Source organism: Athene noctua, chromosome 1, assembly GCF_965140245.1.
Source record: "Athene noctua chromosome 1, bAthNoc1.hap1.1, whole genome shotgun sequence".
Classification (NCBI taxonomy): domain Eukaryota; kingdom Metazoa; phylum Chordata; class Aves; order Strigiformes; family Strigidae; genus Athene; species Athene noctua.
This window is the reverse complement of record NC_134037.1, coordinates 247104064-247123670: the sequence shown is the minus strand read 5'-3', so window position 1 is coordinate 247123670 and position 19607 is coordinate 247104064. Positions and strand designations below refer to the sequence as shown.

The 19607-nt window shown below is 35.8% G+C and overlaps 1 protein-coding gene across 3 annotated transcripts in view; it reads left to right on the top strand.

Moving 5' to 3' along the window:
* The window catches only part of DDX10 (DEAD-box helicase 10), a 188439-nt gene that overhangs the window by 16304 nt on the left and 152528 nt on the right, over positions 1 to 19607 (top strand). For all 3 annotated transcript variants that reach the window (XM_074932203.1, XM_074932196.1, XM_074932213.1), the window contains exons 9-10: positions 262 to 346; positions 14994 to 15095. In XM_074932203.1, the coding sequence (XP_074788304.1) occupies positions 262 to 346; positions 14994 to 15095 (187 nt within the window). The remainder of the gene's footprint in view (positions 1 to 261; positions 347 to 14993; positions 15096 to 19607) is intronic.

Below are 19607 nucleotides of genomic sequence, written 5' to 3'. Positions count from 1 at the left end.
TCCATTCAGTGCACTGTCATAATTTAGGAAATGAAGACACCATTAATTTTAGCTTTCTTTGATGAAGAGAATGATTGTTTATGATATGCTAATACATGCAATTAATTTTATTTTTATTTCAGAGGTTGCACCCAGTGTCTGTAAATTGATCTAAATGATAGTTCTTATAGGAATTAATGCTCCATAATAATATATTGTTCTTGAATAGGAGGATTTTGAGTACAGTGTACTTAAATTTTGACATATTTTTTCACTACACAGATTTTCCATCAGTGAACTGGGTCATTCAGTTTGATTGTCCAGAAGATGCAAACACATACATCCACAGAGTGGGAAGAACAGCCAGGTTTGTTTTCACTTTTCATTAAGATTTTAATGTTTAAAACTAGGGACAGATCATTGGCTAAAGTCTCATTTGAAAAAAAAAAAATGGGAAGATGGGCTGTTATCATCAAAAGACCCCCTTGATTACTTAAGAGTAGTGGTTTGACTGAATCATTTCTTAGTGAGCTTCAGAGACTTCTTAACAGCAGACAGAAAAAAATCCCCCCAGTTGTTTAATCTGATCAGGGAAGATTAATAGAGAGGAAGCAAAAACTTCTTTTGCACGTGGCAGAATTACCTCAAAGGCTGAGCTGATCATATTTGTGGGTGGAAAAGCTTGGTTTGCTACCACCATTTGTAGATAAATAAAGCATTAGGCTGTAGATCCAATTTCTTTGTGTAATTGAAGACTCTTCAAAAGAATGGAAATATTTCTTATTTTAATTTGCAAAGGAAGAAATCAAATAATTACAGGTTAAATTTTTAATTTTCTAAGTCTTCTGTAGAATTACATTCTTAGGGATAGCCTTAGTTAAAATACTTGTGGCTAAGCCTTTATGTCAGAAGGGAGTTACCCAGATACACTGTTGAAAACCTGGTCCTTGATCTCTGAAGTAGGTTTTTAAGAGAAACAGGAGCTGTTACTGTGTATATTTCAGTAGATCAAAAACTTTATGCAATTATCTGAAGAATGAAATGCAAGACCTGGCATTATATCTTGCACATAGTTTAATTTGTTTGTAGTAGGGTTTGCAGTATAGGCGGTTGTCAAACCTAATGACAGAGCAGTTGCTTAGAATAGGACTTCAGCACTGCAGTATAGGAATTTGAAATCTATCTTCCTGGATCAGATGGCATTAAACTTTGACTGTAATAGGAGTGTGTAGTTCCAACCTTCCTTTAGAATATGGAAGTTCTAGCCATATTTTCATGGTAATTGGTAACATTTCTGCCCCATTGTGTCCTGTGCTCATCATTTTCCTCTCTACCTGTTATAATAGAAGGGAATAATAAATTTTTAAATGCTTTCAGAAAAAAATGTCGGCAAACAAAATCAACAAATATTATATATAATTAGGTAAAATGTAGGTATTTGGCTAAATTCAAATCTACATCTAATGTCATGCATGCCAACTAAGAGAAAAGCGTATAGTCTTAGTTTAGAATTCTGAGGTTTTGCTCTTGTTTTTTTTCTTTTTTTTCTTTTAATCCTGTATGGCTTCCACAGAAGGCTTGTAATTTTGTCTTTATGGCATACTGTCATCTTGGAAGGGAAAACAGTATATTTGGTACTGTTTAACTGGCAGTTTCTAGGAGGCCTGTTGAGCGGTATTGCTGAGTTAAAGCACCTCCCTGGAGTTATAATCCTTAAACCTTTTCCCAGTTCTTATTAGGTGCTGAGAAGAGCAATTGTAAGTATGTTTAGAGAGGGGAAGGAGCTACGTAAAGACAAATAACCCTCCTTTTCCATAGTGCTTTTAATAAAATGTCACTCTGACGAGGGTGTTAGCCTTGTAACCGAAGGGTCTGTCTTCAGTGGCCTCTTAAATACAACCTTCTGTGATTGCTTGAGGGACAGATGTAGACAGAAGATTGGGGAAAAAAGGTTGGTCCTGTAGGCCATGGACTGTGCTGGATGTCTGCCCCTTGTTTCACCAGGCTGTTGTTTACATTTTCTTTTACGTGAATTTTTCAGTAGCCAGCCCTTACTGAAACTGGGAGTACATCTGAACGGGTTGTTTGTGCTGGCAGGGTGGTGACTGATACTGAAAGCAAATTCCTTCTGTAGGAAAACCTTTATGGGATTTTTCTATTTCTTAAACTGATACAAGATCAAGGAAGGTTCTACCTATATTGGACTTTAATTTTTAAGAAACATAGAGGCTCTCTCTGTCCTTAAAGCAGTCTTGAAAGGAGATTCATTTAGTGAATTTAACAGCATGAAGTAAATATTTGAAAATAAAACAAGGGAGATGTCTAATAGTTTTAGATATGCACTAAGTAAATATGCTAATGCAGTTTTAGATGTGGATAACTGAGAACTTACTTCTCAGTGAACACTGTGTTCAGTAGAAAACTTTGCCTGTTTTCAATAGCTACAGTTAGTATGAGAAGCTTGTGTTTCTTCCAGAAATGTGATAAAAATGAACTGAACTGCAGTTTAGTAGTCCTTATTAATGAGGTTAGAGATAATTACAAATTTTCATGGGCTATGAGAGTGTATAATTGCATAGAATGAAAGCTAAATTAAATATCTCAGCTAATTAAGAAACTCTTAAACTGTAATTAAAACTGGGATGCCAAATACTGTTTACTTTTGAAATCAAATTATTTTGTGATACAAAAGTAAATATGAAAGTCAAGAGAGAAATTGTTTTGGGGATGGGGCTGAAAAACCTCCGATTAACAATTGTGGCTGTGTTCCTACATCTGTTTCACAGTTTTGCAAAGCCTTATTTAAGATGAAAAATAGTTTGATTTTTAAGTGGATAAGACCATCTTGTTCCCTAAGTAGCATTTCACTTGTGTTTTATCCTGCTGAAGAACATAAATGGCAACTCCTGCATTTTTGATTTATGGTTAAGTAAGAAAATCTGGGTATTGTCCAGTAACGCTTTTACTTTATAGTAGAATTGGCATATCTTGAGTGTGGTTGTGGTTTTGTTTGTATGTTTGTTTTCTTAAACTTGAAAGGTATGTTACCATTGGAGTGATTGGAAGCTGTTTCTTCCAATCTACTGCTTTAAAAATATTTATTTAAAGTCTTAACTAGTTCAGTAACAGAATTTCTAAAATACTGACTGTCATGGCCAGGCCCATAAATATTTTTGGCTATATTTTTATCACACAATATCAAAAAGTCTGTAATTTAAAATACTAGATTGCAGTGTTTTCCTGTGGGTTTTAGTTTCAAAAATTCTGAGTAAATAAGAGCTGCTTGTAGCAATTGTCTGTAGAACTAGTTTTTTCTGGCTTTTAATTTCCGTTGATGCCTTCTGTTCTGTAGCCTAAGAAGCCTACAGTTGAATATCTCTTTGATCAATTTTGTGAAACAAGTTACAGTGCCACTAGGGGACAGCAGAAGATAATAATTTTTGAAGCACACCGATACTCACTTTTTCCCCAACTGTTTTTAAACATAATTTCTAAGTTGTATGGCATGAAAAAAATATGTATTGGGATGTTTTTCTTTCTGTTGTGATTGCATTGATGAGTAGAAAAGACACGGAAAAGTCTATTTTTATCTTTCTGCTTATGTGTAAATATATTGTATTTTAGATGTACCTGTATCCTGGTTTATATCTCAGTAATTAATTTATTTCTTTCCTAGCATTACATTCCTCCCTCATCTCCATATTTTTTTTTCCCCTTCAGAAGAGACCAGTAGTAACTGTTAAGTTTATTATAACTTAAGTTTAGTGATTTTTCTGTCAGGAGTCTTTTTTTAAAAGACCCAGGCAGTGAAATGTTAAACAGAATAAATCTTTTTGCTCCATGGTTTTTACCTGTGGTATGTCCAGAATTTTATATAGGCTTTAGGTCTGACTCAGACTTCTGATGGTATTTAATCCAGGCTAGTTGGGTTAGGTTTCTTAGGTGCTTAAACTGATTTAGGAAAGTCACTGTAGTTTTGTTGTCATTAAATGTAGTGTGCATATGGGCAAGCATGTTCTGTCTAGCTCTACACATGCTTTCTTGCTTTTGGTAAATTATATTCTGAAAATCAATGGAATAATAGAAGTCCATCTTCCCAAAGCAGGAGGCTTTGTTGCCTGCTGTCTTTGTACGACTGGTGTGATGAATAGAGCCAAGAAGTATGAACAAAGACTTAACAAGATCTATATTTTTTTTGATGCCTTGTGAATACTGAAGAATACATGCACATCACATTTTGGAAGGGTGAAAGGGGTGGGTCATATAATGATCTTACTCTGTAATGAAGTGAATTCTTTGAAGCATGCTTGTTGGCTTCACCTTAAGTAATCACACATTTTATGTGTGAAGATGAGACTAATAAGCCCTTGGAGAAATCCTTGCAAGTGGCAATAAAGCATTTAAAAATATGAGTGACTTAATAGAACTTTTTTTCAGTGGAAGCTTGATTTATTTTTTTTTTTTTTTCTTTCCATTGGGAAATATATCTCAGGGTTACATGTCTTGGATCCTGAATAAACAGTACAGTCAAAATGGTAGCTCCTTGTTTGATTATTTTTTAATATTTAGGACCCATTGAAGCACTTTTACTGATGTTTTTTTAAAAAGAAATTCAGTGTTTAGACTATCGCATGTTATATTGCAGTCAAGTCATCATCCTAACTCAAGTTAAGTAAAAATAGCAGCTAGCAGAGGTCACAAGAAATTGTTGACACCGTATATTTCATGGGCAATTCACATTATTAAATTCTCTAAAATTAAACCCTGCACCCTAGCTACATTCCTGACAGGGGCCTGTGATGTTGCAGTCACACTGACTGGCACTGTGTTATCCATTAGAAGTCTCTTCATAATAGCATGATATGAATGTTCCTATACACTGAAATACTAAGTGGCTAAGGTTATTACCTGCTGATGTGAAGCTATACTGTAAGCTGTAATAAAAATTAAATAAGCACATGTATTTTAATGCAGTGGAGTGGACACAGCTGCTGTGGAAAATTAATTGCTTACAGTCTAGGCTGGAGGAACCAACAACCTCCCAAAGCCTTTTGAATTCAATTTATTCTGAGACTAGCATGATAAGGTTGGTGAGCCAGTGCCTCTTGTCCATTATTTCTTGTGACTAAGTCTGTCTGGCATCAAGAACACCTATCCAGTACTGCTGAATGAAGGGGATTATGGTTTTGTGGTATGAATAAAACCCAGTTGCATGGTTCTCAGAACTTGGCAATAGATGTAAATGGCTACTGTCCAGACAGGAGAAGGCAAAGGATATTAAGTGATCAGAGGAGAACAAATGAAACTAAACCCCAAAATAAACAAAACATGAACCAATTTCTGACTTCACAGCAGTATTTACTGTTAATTTTTTTGAATACTGAACTAAGGTCTATGCAATGGAGAAATAGGAGTGAACAAAGCATTAGAAGTAGCTAAAGCAAAATCAGAAAATGAAGCCAGTTTGCTTTTCTTTGTTTGTTTTAAATGCTCTGTGGGATGTTGGACTGTTAACAACCCATGAGAAAGAGCTCTTTTCCCTGGCTGAATTGAGGAACAAGCAGTCAACATGGGTTGTCTGCAGCATTTTCTCAGCCGTGAATAGCAAGCACTCTTTCTGGTCTATTGTAATTTTTGTTGGGCTGCTTTAGTAGGACTTAGTGTAGATGACACAGCACAGTTTCAGTTAGCAGTGCCCACAGATCTCTTGTTAAAGGTAAGTTGTTTTAAAGAAAAATATCTATTACAAAAAGACCCATTGATCATGTAATTGGGATAGAAATTCTGATATTCATGCATTAGTTTTCTGGGCTGATCTGTCAGCAATTTTTTATTCTGCTTTTTTATGTTAGGGAAGAAATGAAGAAACACAGCAGCATAGAAGGTATGATAAACAGTAGATAAAACTTTTCTTCTGGGCTTGGAGAAGTGATGTTTTCTTGGTTTGAAGCTTAGATTTCACCAGTCCTCATCATGTAACAAGGCCCAGAAGGTGGTGTAATTGGAAACAAAGTTTTGCCTGAATTGAGCCAGTATGAGAGACCTAAAGTTGTTACTTTTTTAAGAAATATTTTTTAAAATGGTAGCTTATATAATCAAATTTAATAGTTGAATTTTAAAACTATGAATTATTGTATTTCTGTGGAAGGCCTTAGGGTAGATATGGATATTAGTTTCTCTTTGTTGCAGGATGGTGTGTGGGTGAACGGATTTATTCGTATGCATATCAGATTGGAATAGATCATCTCAGAATAAAACTGTCCATTTTGATATGTTTGAGCTCTATTTTTATAGATGTCTTACATTGTTCCTCTACATACAGTGCAACACAGACAAGCATCTGGATCAATTAAATGCTTTCTCCTTCACTACTGTAGTTACTTTATCAAGGAATTGAAAATAAATTAAAAGTAAAATCTAAATTACATGCTAGAAATAACAGAACTTGACTCTAACTTTATTCTAGTCCATATTATATTAAGCATGATTGTTCAGTTTTTAACTAACCTGTAGGTTGAGAAGTCACTGTTTGTAACCTAACTTCCAACACCTAGATGTATATTTGAATACTAAGATGGTGATTCTCTCTTTTCAAGTACTACTTAAAACAGATGAAGAACTGTACTGTGCCAGGTTTTTTCCCCCTGATCTTCAAGTCTCAGTTGCAATAGTGTGTACATTATTAACAAATACCGATATATTTCACTGGGATAGTCTTTCAGTCTTTACAGGGGTAAATCTTTCCTCTAGAAGCAGGGATCTGTGCTGCTTTTTTGAATTTTACTTGTTATTCTTTGTGATGGAATTGTCTTGTTTTGGATGCTTTATGGAAACAAAGATTGTATGCAAAGTTTTAAAGAATATTATTGTTGCAAAGTCAAGTGCTCCGAAATATTTATGTTCTGAGAAGAGTGTGAAGGGTGCACAGTGAATAAAAAATTGCCTTACATGGTGAAAAATTTGGCTTCATAGTGGAAGTAACTATTAAATAGGTTTGTATTAAAAGTTTGGCAACCATATATGATGAACAGAGGGTCCAGAGGAAGAGTGAAAATATATCATTAGAGTGTGTTGTAACGCATAGCAAAACCATGCAAATTTAGTGCGCTTGGTTTTGATGCTGTTCCAAATGCTTACCTTACTGACCTTAATACTTTAAGGAAAGCAGTCTTTTGCTTACTTCTGTAAGTGTCTAGCAGATTTCATCTGGGTGAGAAAGAGACAGTCCAAGTTGATTTGGCTTCCTTGATGCCTTATTTCCTTGTCTGAAGAGATCTACTGTGGAGAGTTCCTGCAATGCTAATGTATCTGAAGGTGGCTTGTTGGCTTGGAATGCAGGACTTTTTAGGAATGGGCTTTGGTTGAAGCTCACAAGTTTTGCAGGGATACCTTCCTTCCTTCTATGTCTTTTGACAGATAAGATGACAGCATATGTTGATACTATTCATCCAGGCTAAAATTAAATCTTTATTCAAGTCAACTTGGTGAAGTCCCATTTAAGTTACAGACTAAAAAGTCCCTGAAAAATACTTGGAAAAATAATTTTTTTTTTTCACTATGGTGGTAGATGTGTGGCCTCCGCAGCATAAAAAGGATATGCTTATGTGATTGTGTGTGGTAAAGATCTTCAAAAAACATTATCACCTCTTTTATATTGAGTTTTCTGTAATGGGAAGTATTCCAATATAGGAAACTGTACTGCAAGTATCTTTATATCCACAACCCTCCTCCCCCGAATTTTATGATTATCTCATCATCTCCATTTTCTCCTTTGCCAGTTTTTAAAATAGATTTTTTTTTTTTCTTGCCAAACAAAGCAGAAATACTGCCTTTAACTCTTTTGAAATTTGGCATCAACTTATATCTTCTGAAATACAAATGTTAGGGAAACATGTTGCAATACATCTGTTCAAGACAACCTGTATAACATTTCCTGTAAGGTCTGCATATCTACACAGGGTATCCTTACAGTTCTCTTTCTATTGCTTTTCTATCTTTTTTTTTTTTTTTTTTTCTTCTTCCTGCTGGATGTCTGCCCTACAGCAGAACACTAATTCCTGATGATCATCAATCAGATGGTTCCCATTCCTGCTTTATTCTGGTATCACTATGACTCGTATGTCACTGATAATTAAAATATGGTGCATTTGACTGGACTGTATGTTACGATGGTCGTGGCAAGGATATAAAATTACTCTGTAGTTGCAGTTAGAACAAGCTCAACTCTAGCTGCATGGCAAAGTGGAACTTTTTAATAACCATGGTACATTTTCATCTATTGCCTTTGTGATAACAGTAGTATTGTTTCCTTTAATAGTATTGTCTAAGGATATATGCAGCTTTTGACTGGATCTGATCAAGGGTAGGTTAAGATAAACAAAAATTGAATGTCTGTTTGGCCTGTATGAAAAGCATTTTTTTCTTATCCTGTCCTCACTAAAATTGTTACCATGCTATTAGTTCCTTTGTGCCTGATGCCAGCTGTCAGCTCAGGTGTTTTTTAGCAGAATTTTATGATAGATTCTGTAATGATGAATAAACTACCCTCTTGATTTTAGTGGTTTATTTATTTATCTATTTTTAATGAAATGAAACTATTTGGCATCTCTTTGTGTTACTTTTCTAGGTAAATTGTGTTCTTGATGCTAAACCATTTTTCTCTTATTTCTAATTGACAGAACAATATTGTCCTAAATAATTTATCCCATTTCCTTCTTGTCTGTCCTTTGGTGCTTGCCCTTGATTGTAGGCATCCTTTTTCTTATCTGCAGTATTGTTGTTTAAGCCCAGCGGACAACTGAGCACTACACAGCTGCTTGCTCACTCCCCCACCCCTGTTAGGATGGGGAAAAAACAAACGGCTCAGGGACTGACACAAGGACAGGGAGGGATGACTTCCCAGTTATGGTTATGGGCAAAAGACAGACTTGTTAAGGGAAGATAAAAGAACATAAATTTAATTTGAACACCACCACCACTAATTTACCAATCAATCAAGGTAGAACAGTGAGAAATACCACATCTTAAAAACACCTTCCTCGCATCCCTCTCTTCTTTCTGGGGTCAACTTCACTCCCGATTTTTATCAGCCGCCTCATCCTCAGCAGAGCAGAGGGGCAGGGGATGGGGGTTGCAGTCAGTTTGTCAGCCATTGTCTCTGGTGCTCCTTCCTCCTCAGGGGGAGGGCTCCTCACACTCTTACCCTGCTGCAGCATGGGATCTTTCTCATGGCAGACAGTCCTCCATGAAATTTCTCCAACATGAGTCCTTCCCAGAGGCTGCAGCTTTTCATGAACTGCTCCAGCGTGGGTCCCTCATGCAGGCTGCAATCCTTCCAGCAACAAACTGCTCCACCACAGGCTTCCCACAGAGTCCCAGCCTTCTTTGGGTGCATCCACCTGCTCCCGTGTGGGGTGCTTCATGGGCTGCAGGTGGGCATCTGCTCCACTGGTGTCCTCCATGGCCCGCAGAGGGACAGCCTGCCCTCTCACCACGGTATGGTCCCTGCTCCAGGGCACCTCCCCCTCGCACTTTTCCTACGTTCTTCAATTGACCTTGGTGTTTGCAGAGGTATTTCCCTTACAACCCCTCCTCTTCTCTGGTTCCTTTTCCTAAATATGTTATCTCAGAGGTGCAGCCACTGTTGCTAATTTGCTTGGTCTTGGCCAGAGGCAGCTTTGACTTGGAGCCGGGGGAGATTCAAGAAGCTTCTCACAGAAGCCACCTCCAGCTCCCTCCCTCGCTACCAAAACCCTACCACATACAAACCCAACACATGCAGTCAGTGTAAATATATTATTCCTACACTTTACTTTATAGTGCTAATGATGATTTGTCATAGCTTCCTTGCTTGTAAGTCAAGATTGAGTTGCGGAGGAGTTACTTGCTTTTTTGATAAGTATTGCAGCCAATAGATGCTAGAAAACAAGACAGATATGAACTTCGAAGTATGTGATTTCCCCCCCCCCCCCCCCCCCAAGACTTTCTACAAGTAAGATGCAATTTTCCATAGGATTGGAATGAATTGTATCTGCTATCCTAAGAGACTGTTAAAATTGCAGTGCAAAGATGAATCCCCGCTCTGGTTTCTTGATCACCATGAGGAGATAAGTAATATCATCAACTACTACACAGTCCAAGAAAATTTGATTACTTTGAGGTTTTAATTTACTGTTTTTCAGCAAAGTTGGGGTGCACACTTAGTGAATAATAAATCACCAGAGTGAATTAGCTTTTTGGGACAGATGTTTGGTTTTGGTGATGATGGACAACTGATGAAGGCTGTGGTCAGTGAGAATGGAGGGAGAACTTCTCCTGCTGTTTTCTCATCTGCAGAAGTAGTCTTCCTGCTGAAGAATTGCTGTGTCTGAGGTTGACTCTTTGCTGCTTTATCGCCTGTAAAGGTTTAAAGGTTTTATCTGTCTACTGAAAATAATTACAGAAATGTTCTTTTGTTGCCTTTAGTGGAGAATTTTATTCCCTTATAATACTGAGAGATGTTATTTTCTCCCATGTTTAGGCATTGTAATGGAAACAAATTTTGAGCAGAAGATCTAAGTGTTCTTTTCTTTGTTTATGCTGGTTTTTAGTGGCTTGTTCTTTCATAAGTTTGTCAATATAGAAGCTTTTAGTGTGAAAGATACGGAAAAACTTTTGAAAACTTCATTTTTCCACTGCAACCTCTGTTTTTGAGGTTGCAGTGGAAACCATAATTTTCTTAATAGCACATTACTAAGTTATTTTCTTTTTTGAGAAATAAGATAATACTCTGTCCAAGTAAAACTGCTTTTTTTAAAATGGGCTTGTATTTTGCTTTTCTTAAGTAAACACCCACTGATGACACTTAACAGATACAAACCTTCCCAGATGGTACCTAAAATTGTCTGGTTTTCAGCTTTCTCAGTTTGGTAATTATTTCATTTTTGTGTTTAGCTCTGAAGAACAGCATTAATATTAAACTGTCTTAATTAAATCACACTTAACAATGTAAAAATAGACAAAGACTCTTTTTCCGTAGCTTCAAGTACGTTTAAAATATTGGCAATTAAAAGAGTGAATGTTTCCAAAATAGGTAAGGAAGAAGATTACACTGCATCACTAATTACCAGATGTCTTTCAGTCCCTTTGAATTTCTGGAGGCATCAGCTCTGAGAAATATTTTTCATGTTGCTTTTTTTTTTTTTCCCCCTTAGTGGTTGTCAAAAGGTGAGAGAGTACAGGTGTTTGGAAACTGCTGTCTCTTCTTTTGCAATTTTTGTGTGATTGTTTCTTTACTTAGCTGTAGTACTACTTTCTCTATATAAAGGCTTTGCAAGACATAAAGTAAACATTGAATTAGTTGTTGACCATAAATACCAGATTTAATGGTTGTTTTCTTTTTGTCATATATCTATGCAGTATGCCTTTATGTCTCCTGAATTTGTGCTTTCTGAAAAGACAACTGACTTGACATAAAATGTGTTTAGCACTAGTAACAGAAAACCACCTTTCAAGGGTCAGATTGAAGATTCATCTGATCCTGCATCCTGTTTTGAGAGTGACCTTGTGGCTACTGAGGAAAAACCTCTAAAAGCAAAACTAATATAGAATGATGTTTCCTGTACTATATCATTCTAGAGTTTGGGTTTCTGGCTTGCAGAGATGATATCTGCACTCTTTGACCCTTGATGGGTATTTCTTCTGTGATTTGTATGGCACTGACCTTTCCTAGTGTGTTGCACACTGAATAAAATAAATATAATACAGCAATGATTTAACAATGCCAAGTCAGGTATCCCAGGATAAGAAATACCAGAAGCCACAGAACTACATAAATCACTCCACGTGTTTCACTGAATTTAAGGAATCTGCAAAAATCATCCTTTGTAGGCGTTTATATAGTGTGATCAGGATTTTTTTTATCTTCATGAGAAGTGAGGAAGATTCTTACAAGACTAAACAGATACTCTTTCCAGATATTGGATTATTCACATAGATCTTTTTGGAATCCTTTCCTTTCATAGCATCTGTTTTGAAGAGAAAAGCAGAACTGTGTGTTACTCTGTACTCTAAATTGGTGAGACTGGTGTTGGCAGCAATATTATCTCTGTCTTCCTGTCTGATACAAGCCTTGGATAGATAAAAGAATATTTTTCATCCTTCTTTTCAACAATGCTCTGAGAGCTCAGGTTCTTTCAATGAATAATGACCTGCCTTGGAACTGTGATCGTTGATTTTTGCCATAAAATGCAAATCCTCTAATGTTCAGTGGCTTTCTGGGATTTCGTTCCTTGTTCAAGCAGTGACAGTGTCTAACATGTGCCCTCTTTGTGGAAATATAATCTGGAATTTGGCTGGGTTAAAATATATAGAGCTTTCTTACAAGGTGGGCTTGGCCTATGTAAGCAAGTCACTCCCAACCTTTATTAATATAAAGGGCCCAAACATTTGTGGGATGTTTGGTCAGCGGTGACCTGTATCCTCCTATGCTTTTGGTAAAGATAATAAATTGCCTTAAGCCAAGTGCATGGATTGCTTTAGAACTTTTTAAGAAAAATTCTACGAGCTGATATTTTTTACATTAAGAACATTTTAGGTCTCTAATTAAATGGATTAAAATCATGTTAGTATAGCTTTTGTATGGTATCTCTCCCTCACCCACAACCCTAAAGCAGTATTTTTTTGGGACAAAGTCCAAATGTCTTGCCATTTATTTTAATACTCTTACTAAACCATATAAAATCAGTAAATTTACATAGTGTTGGTATCAATTTGATTTCCATGTAAAATTTCGTAAGCTAAAATGTAAGAAGTCATGATGAAAGCGTTTATTAAACATTTTTAAATTATCTTTCAAAGTCAGTTCCCAAAAACATCATGTATAGTACTGTGGGAAAAAAAAGACATCCGAGAGCATTTTGTTGTGATTTTCTTCAAATTCATCAAATGAAAGCAGAGAGCTGTAATAAAAGCTGTCAGATGGTTTTAACTGCAGATTTAGTTGCTACTTGCATTGCTTACTGTGCTGTGACAGATAGTCTTTATAGTTTTCAAACAGTTCTGCAGTACTGTTTTTGCTAAGTGATAACTGTTTATACTTGGAGAAATGTGGGCTTCCTGTATTCCATATGAAATGATTTTTATCAGTTAATGGTATGAATCTTGTTTTGTGTGCCTGAGAACATCCTTCTGTGCTCTCTTGCCTCCAACTTAAAAGTTCTCCTAAACCAAGGAGTCTTGACTTTAATACTTCCTTAAATAGCACTTATGTCCCCTTTTCTGTGCAGAGAATGAACTGGTGTTTTCTTCTGTCATTAATGAGCTTTTATTGGAAAGATAATGTGACCTACCCTGGCGTAGTCTTGTTCTCTGTGGTCTCTGACTCAAAGACAAACTAATAGCATCTCCCGTGCTTGTGTGGACAGTTTATAGCTTTTTTTATAATATCCTTTCCTTGATGGTTCTCTTGATGGAGAAGAATGAATGCAGTTGGAGTAAAGACCCAACAGGAGAATATATGATGGAGTAACAGAAGCTGAAGATTTATGAAATGGCTACAGACTGAGTGGAATAAAAGTAGAGGGAACAGTTGACTTTCCTTATAGAAAATAGAAAGCATAAACCAGGTATACTTAAGATGGATGAAAGGTTTTACCAGCACAGGACAAAAAGACAAATATGACTGGAGTAGGAACCAAATAAAAGGTCTGTTAAGGTAGTAAATAATTTGATATGAAATGTCACCTGAAAAATAAGACAGTAAGTATTTTCTGTTTCAAGTAAGTGGAATACTCGTAGTCTCAGCACTTTATGTGTAGGCTTACAATCTGCTGCTGCCTAGGGACTTCCCTGTGAGTAGCTGTTGGCAGTTTGAGCTGCTCTACACAGTAACTTACCACTCTCTTATCTTGTTTTGTCCCACACATTGCTCTTATCAGTTGACTGTGGGTTGGATTCGGTCCAATTTTGGCATATTTCCAAAATTTAGTTCGATTGGTGGTTTTTATATTATGGAAGACCCTATGCTATATTTTCCTATCAACATCTATTCTTAAGAACTATTTATAAATGTAAACGAAGAAGTGATATACGTGTTACAATAGATACGGACTTAGGTAATGCAGATAAGCTAACTCATCATTACTGCTTTGTCAGTAGGACTTAAACCCATTGTCTTATTTGTTTACTAATGCTGTTGAGTACTTTTTTTCTCCATTAATGTCCTCAAGTTGCTAAATTTGCTGAAAGTAGGAACTGACATTTTCTTACACAAAAAGAAAGTGAACACAAAGAAGCTTTAAGAATAAAACAGAAGAATTTTTATTTCTTTGCCAACCATGCATTTTGAGTAATTACCAAGTCAGCTACATTTGATACAACTATTAAGTGCCTTGAAGAGTGAATACTAGATACATTCTTATATGGGATCAGTCTGATTGTATTTTTAGTTTTGCACCTAAAAACTGCTTTTATAAATGAAAGAACTCCTGTTATGCTTTTATTTCAGTGATGCCTGTGTGACCTGTTAGAAAAGTAGTAGTCTTTATTGAACATGCAAGTAGGAGTTGTTGTTTGGGATCAAGGCAATTATCCTTTCCTAGCCTTTACCTTCTTTCACTTGCAGGATGTGCAAAGGAGAATCAGTTGTTACCAGGTGTTAAGACTTACCTATTGGTAAAGGATGAATGTAAGTGACTATATCTTCTAGTATTGTAAGCTTTGATCAAGTGCCACGTGGTTACTACAGAAATATTTCTAATCCTGGGAGTAAGAGATGGACTGATCTGAATCTATATCTTAGTCTCAGATGTTTAGGGCTCTAGGTGTAGTTTTGAAATCAGCTCATGTGGAGATGCTGGTAAGTCACTTGACTGGTTTGCCTTTTCCTTTTGTGAAGTGAGGATTTTGGTCTGCTCTTTGGCTGCTTATAAGGAATTATATGTAAATTCTCATCGGTTATTGAAAACATCAACAAAAAATTGTATGTTTTGCATGTTTTCTTGAGATCTCTCTGTTATGTCTTTTTCCCTGATCAGATACAAAGAAGGTGGTGAAGCTTTGTTAGTATTGCTTCCCTCAGAAGAAAAAGGCATGGTAGAACAGCTGGCACAGAGGAAGGTACCTGTCAGTGAAATCAAGTAAGTGACTAGTGGCTTGTCTGTTACTGAGCCTTCTTTATACAGGAATAATGTGTGATGAGTCTGTGACAATCCTGATGGAGTAAAATGCTTGAATTGCCTGGAGCTGGACAAACAAGGGAGATTTTGATAGTGTTGTAGAAGGAAAAGACATTGAGAGATTACCTATTCCATCCACTTTCCCAAAGGCAGGATCAGCTGCACAAATCATTCTTATCAGATGCTTGTGTAACTTGCCAATGAATATCTTCACAATTTCCTGAAGTGATCTCATCTATTGATCAACTATCAGTTCCTTCCATTTAGGTTTTTTTCTTCAAGTGTCTGATAAGTCTTGTAAGTAAAGTGAAATACTTTTTCGTCTTTGCAATTACTTTTTATATAATTGAACATTATCACGGTACCTCTTTCTTTTCTTTTCTTTTACAGATTAAACAATTGCAATTTCTTTAATCTGTCCTTGTATGCTTTTATACCTTTTATGATTCTTGTTTCTCTTACCTGTCTTTTCTTTAGACTATTTCTCCAATTTGTCCTGATCTTTCTGAATCAGTTAGTTGAAGAACAAGAAATAAGATGTGGCTAAATATTCATTTTATGTGCTAGAAAAAGTATTCCGATGGAGACCTGTAGAATTTGTGCTGTACAAAAGAGAACTGACTTTGAAAAAGCTGCAGAAGCATATAATGATACCATGTAAAAATAAAAAAAGCACTTGTATTTCCAATTTCTATTAAACGCAGAGTAATGGACGTGTAACCCTAGCTGTAAAAAATAATACCGCTAAAAAGCATCGGTGGTAAATTCTTAATTAGCAGCTAGAGGTAGGGAGTAGTTCATTGTTTGAGCCTGCCAGTATAATGCTAAATCAAAAGAGGAAGCAGAGTGTGAAGGAAATACAGAAAAAGAAGTGAAAGCAAGCCAGAAAATACCGTATGAACCTGACTCCATTTTGAATACTTATATAGTTCGGGTTACACCATGCTAAAGATCATAGACTGGAGCTAGAAGAAATTTAAAGAAGCATGACAAGGTAGAAAATTAAGTTTCTGTACAAGTGGATATGGGCAAGGCTAGGACTATTTTAGTTTGGACAGCTGTGTTTTGAAGGTGAAGATAAAGATATCTAAGCAAGGAAGATAATTAACTGTAAGCAGGAAGTGTTTGTGGAATAGTTGTTTTTGAGAAGAAATCAGAATAGGGTGAAAATTTAAGTGGTTATTACTACCTCCTTGCTTAAACTTCCAGGTCTGCTCAAAATTAACTATACTACATTCTTTGAATTCTAGTGTAGTGAAGGATGGTAAAAACCAGCCACTACTTAGACAGTTATCTGTTTTTTATTACACTTTCCATATGCATTTATGTCAATACATAAATTAAGAAATAAAGTGAACACGTACTTTGGGACTTGTCATTATTAAAATCTACTAAATGAGAATCTTTCACTTCATTATTTTTTTTCCTAGTGTAAATTCAATAATAGGATGTATTAAAGTAAGTTTTGGGTTTTATTTTAAACACCACCACAAAAATTCATTCTTTTACCAAGCCACGTTTACCACATATGCATAATAAATACATTTAGATAACATCTTAACTGGAGGCATTACAAGCAAAGTCAGGGCTTTTGATTGATAATATATTTTAACAACCTGCCCCAAGGTCCAGTTTTTCAATGTGCAAAATGTACCTTGTGATTTTTTTGTAACGTTAATGAGAGGGAATGCTTTTGCTTAGAATTTGTCTACTTAGTGTGGTTAAGGTTTACATGGATTAGAATTGTGCTTCTAAGAGGCTAACCAAAATCATTAAAGAAGAAATCTTGTAAATACTTGTGGATTGCAAACCAGTTTAATCCTAAAAGTTTTTAACTTCATTAGGTTGTTTATTTCTAGCCAGTTTTCTAGTTAATACAACCCTGGTGTGTTTTGGCAGTTGACAAATTGTTGAAGAAGTTCCATCAACCCATGGATCACGTTCCAGGTTTTCTGTTGAAGTCTTCTGGTGGTGTTTGAGCATATTTACCTAATTATAGATTCTCAAGAATAGATTTAACTTGTGAGTTAGAAGGTAATGAGCGTTGTTCACTGCCAACACGGTTTAACTCTTTAAACTTCTGATACTCATTCTAAAAGCTTTTTGTTTCTAAAAAATTAGAAAAATCATTTTCTAAATAATTTGAAAACAGAGGGGAAGAACTTTTTTTTTTTCCTGAATACCTACTCAAAAGGCTAGGGTTTGGGCTGTTTTGTTAGTTTTCAATTTTAAATCCAAGCTGCCTGTAGAGCCTGTTAGTATGCTATTCCTTTTGAAACAGCACAAGCTGTGAATTTACAGGTAGTGCTTTTAACAGTACATTTCTTCTTCATTGTTTGAACAGAGCAAGAGAAAATGCAAAATATGCAATAATAAATATATTTTAGAGCATTCAAATATGGCAAAAAGCTACTCTGAAAGTATTAAATACTATGTATGTTTTTATAAGGAGTCTATAATTTCAGAGTTTTAGATGCAAGCTGTAAACGAAAATTATTTTTGATAAAAATAACACTACTATTGACAATACTTCATGGCATCCAGTTTTGTTGAGTAACAAGATAAGAGCTTCTTCCTAAAGGGTTATCATAATAAATTTTGTGTCTAGAAAATTTTACCAAAGGAAGTGCAAGTATATAGATACTCCCAATGTAATGCTTTCTTTAATATTATGACAAAAATATTTCTTGAAGAAAACAACAACAAAAAACCACTTTTTTTTCTGACAGTGGAGAATGCTTGAGTGTGTATTTCATATGATAGTAATATTAGTACTAGGGAATCTGTTAAAACTTGCTGCCTCTCAATTACCATCATTACTGTGGGACAGTTCATTGGTGGCACTAACCAACTTGGTTATGCCCCTGTGCATGATCTGCTGTTGTGAGGCTGGCAACTCTGAGCAGCCTTCTTTTGATCCCAGCTCTTCCTCCTCTCTCCAGCCTTCCAGGTTGTCATCTGTTACCATAGGGAGCCACGTTCCAGACTGAAAGCACAGAGCAAAACTTGCTGCTGCTTGAAAGCTAGGTGGAATAGGGAAACATTTGCTGCATCATGCAGCATGGTCCTTTTGGTGGTTGTTGACCTTTTTTGCTTAAATTCCACTTTGGAGAATATGGGGAAGAGAGGGTATCTAGTTAAAGCAGTGTTTGTATCCTTGTGTTAAAAACAAGGGAAAAAGTATCGATGAGGAAATTTGGAGAGTGCTGTCTGATCAGTTCATAAGACCAAGCAAGCTGAGTTCATATTTATATCATGGCACAGTCAAGTGTGGCCATTTATGCAACTGCTAGGCAAAACAACAGTCTCAAAGTTACATTGCTCCTTAAATACAAAATTTGTACTCACAGAGAAAGTAAAGAAAGAAACAGCCTATTTAAAATGACAGACAATATAATAAAATCCCTTTCTAGTCTTTGCATAATTGGTTCTAGCTCACTGGTTCTTAGCTGTTTAGGCAAGCTTATAAATTATGATAATTCATTTAAGTGTTTGGATTTTAGGTTTGTCTCTCTTGCTGAATAGTCACATGTATGTAATTACTGTAAAGAGTTTTATTTGTTCAGAAAGAAATAACTCAATAAAACCAAAATCCAATTTAACAATGACCAGCTTTCTTATATTTGGAATCCCGGCATGTGATGAGGATGGCAGTGGGCGGTTGTCATGATACAGTGCTGGAGACGAGAGAATCCAGTATTATGACTCTTTTTGTAATACTCAGTGTTGCAAATTTACTCATTCATTAACACAGAACCTCAAAATGTGCTGGGAGCACCAAATTCTTGGTTGACATTGCTTATATTTACATTACATTATCTTGCCATGCTTTCAACTGTAAAGTATCTTGTGTGTTCTGTCTTTTTCAAACCCTTTTCTTGCAAATTTCAACCAAATTGCTCAAACAAAAATATATGTGCTATCAATAAAATTTTGTTACATCTCGTCTAAGATAGTTGTCCATTTTGCTTGGAGCCCCAATGACATATTGTCTCCTATAAATAATCATATTTCTACAATAATAAAGCCACAGAAAATAATGAGTAATAGGAGTCCCAGGTGGGAATTAGCACTTGGTATGTATTTTGAGTTTGACAGTGACAGTGGTGAGTAGCTGACAATCCCAGCTACTCTTTGAGTACAGCTGCAAGGCCAGTTTTGCATTTACTTAAAGATTTCATGTAGACCATATTTCCATAGCTTGTGAGAATGTGCAACTGCCAGATGCTTTGCTGACATCAAATACAACATCTGCTATTTCTTTCCTATTCTTAAAGCCTGCTAATGCTGCTGTGGCAGATAATCAAACTTTGATTAGTCATGTTTTGCTTCTGATTAAACTGTCTTGGCCATTGTGTGTTTGCTCATTTTCTTTAGGTGCTTAAAAATTGTTTTTTTGGTATCAGGAAAAAAGTTTATCATTTAACTTCTCTTTTTTTTGCCCGCTTCAAAGATAAGCAGTATGTTTACCTG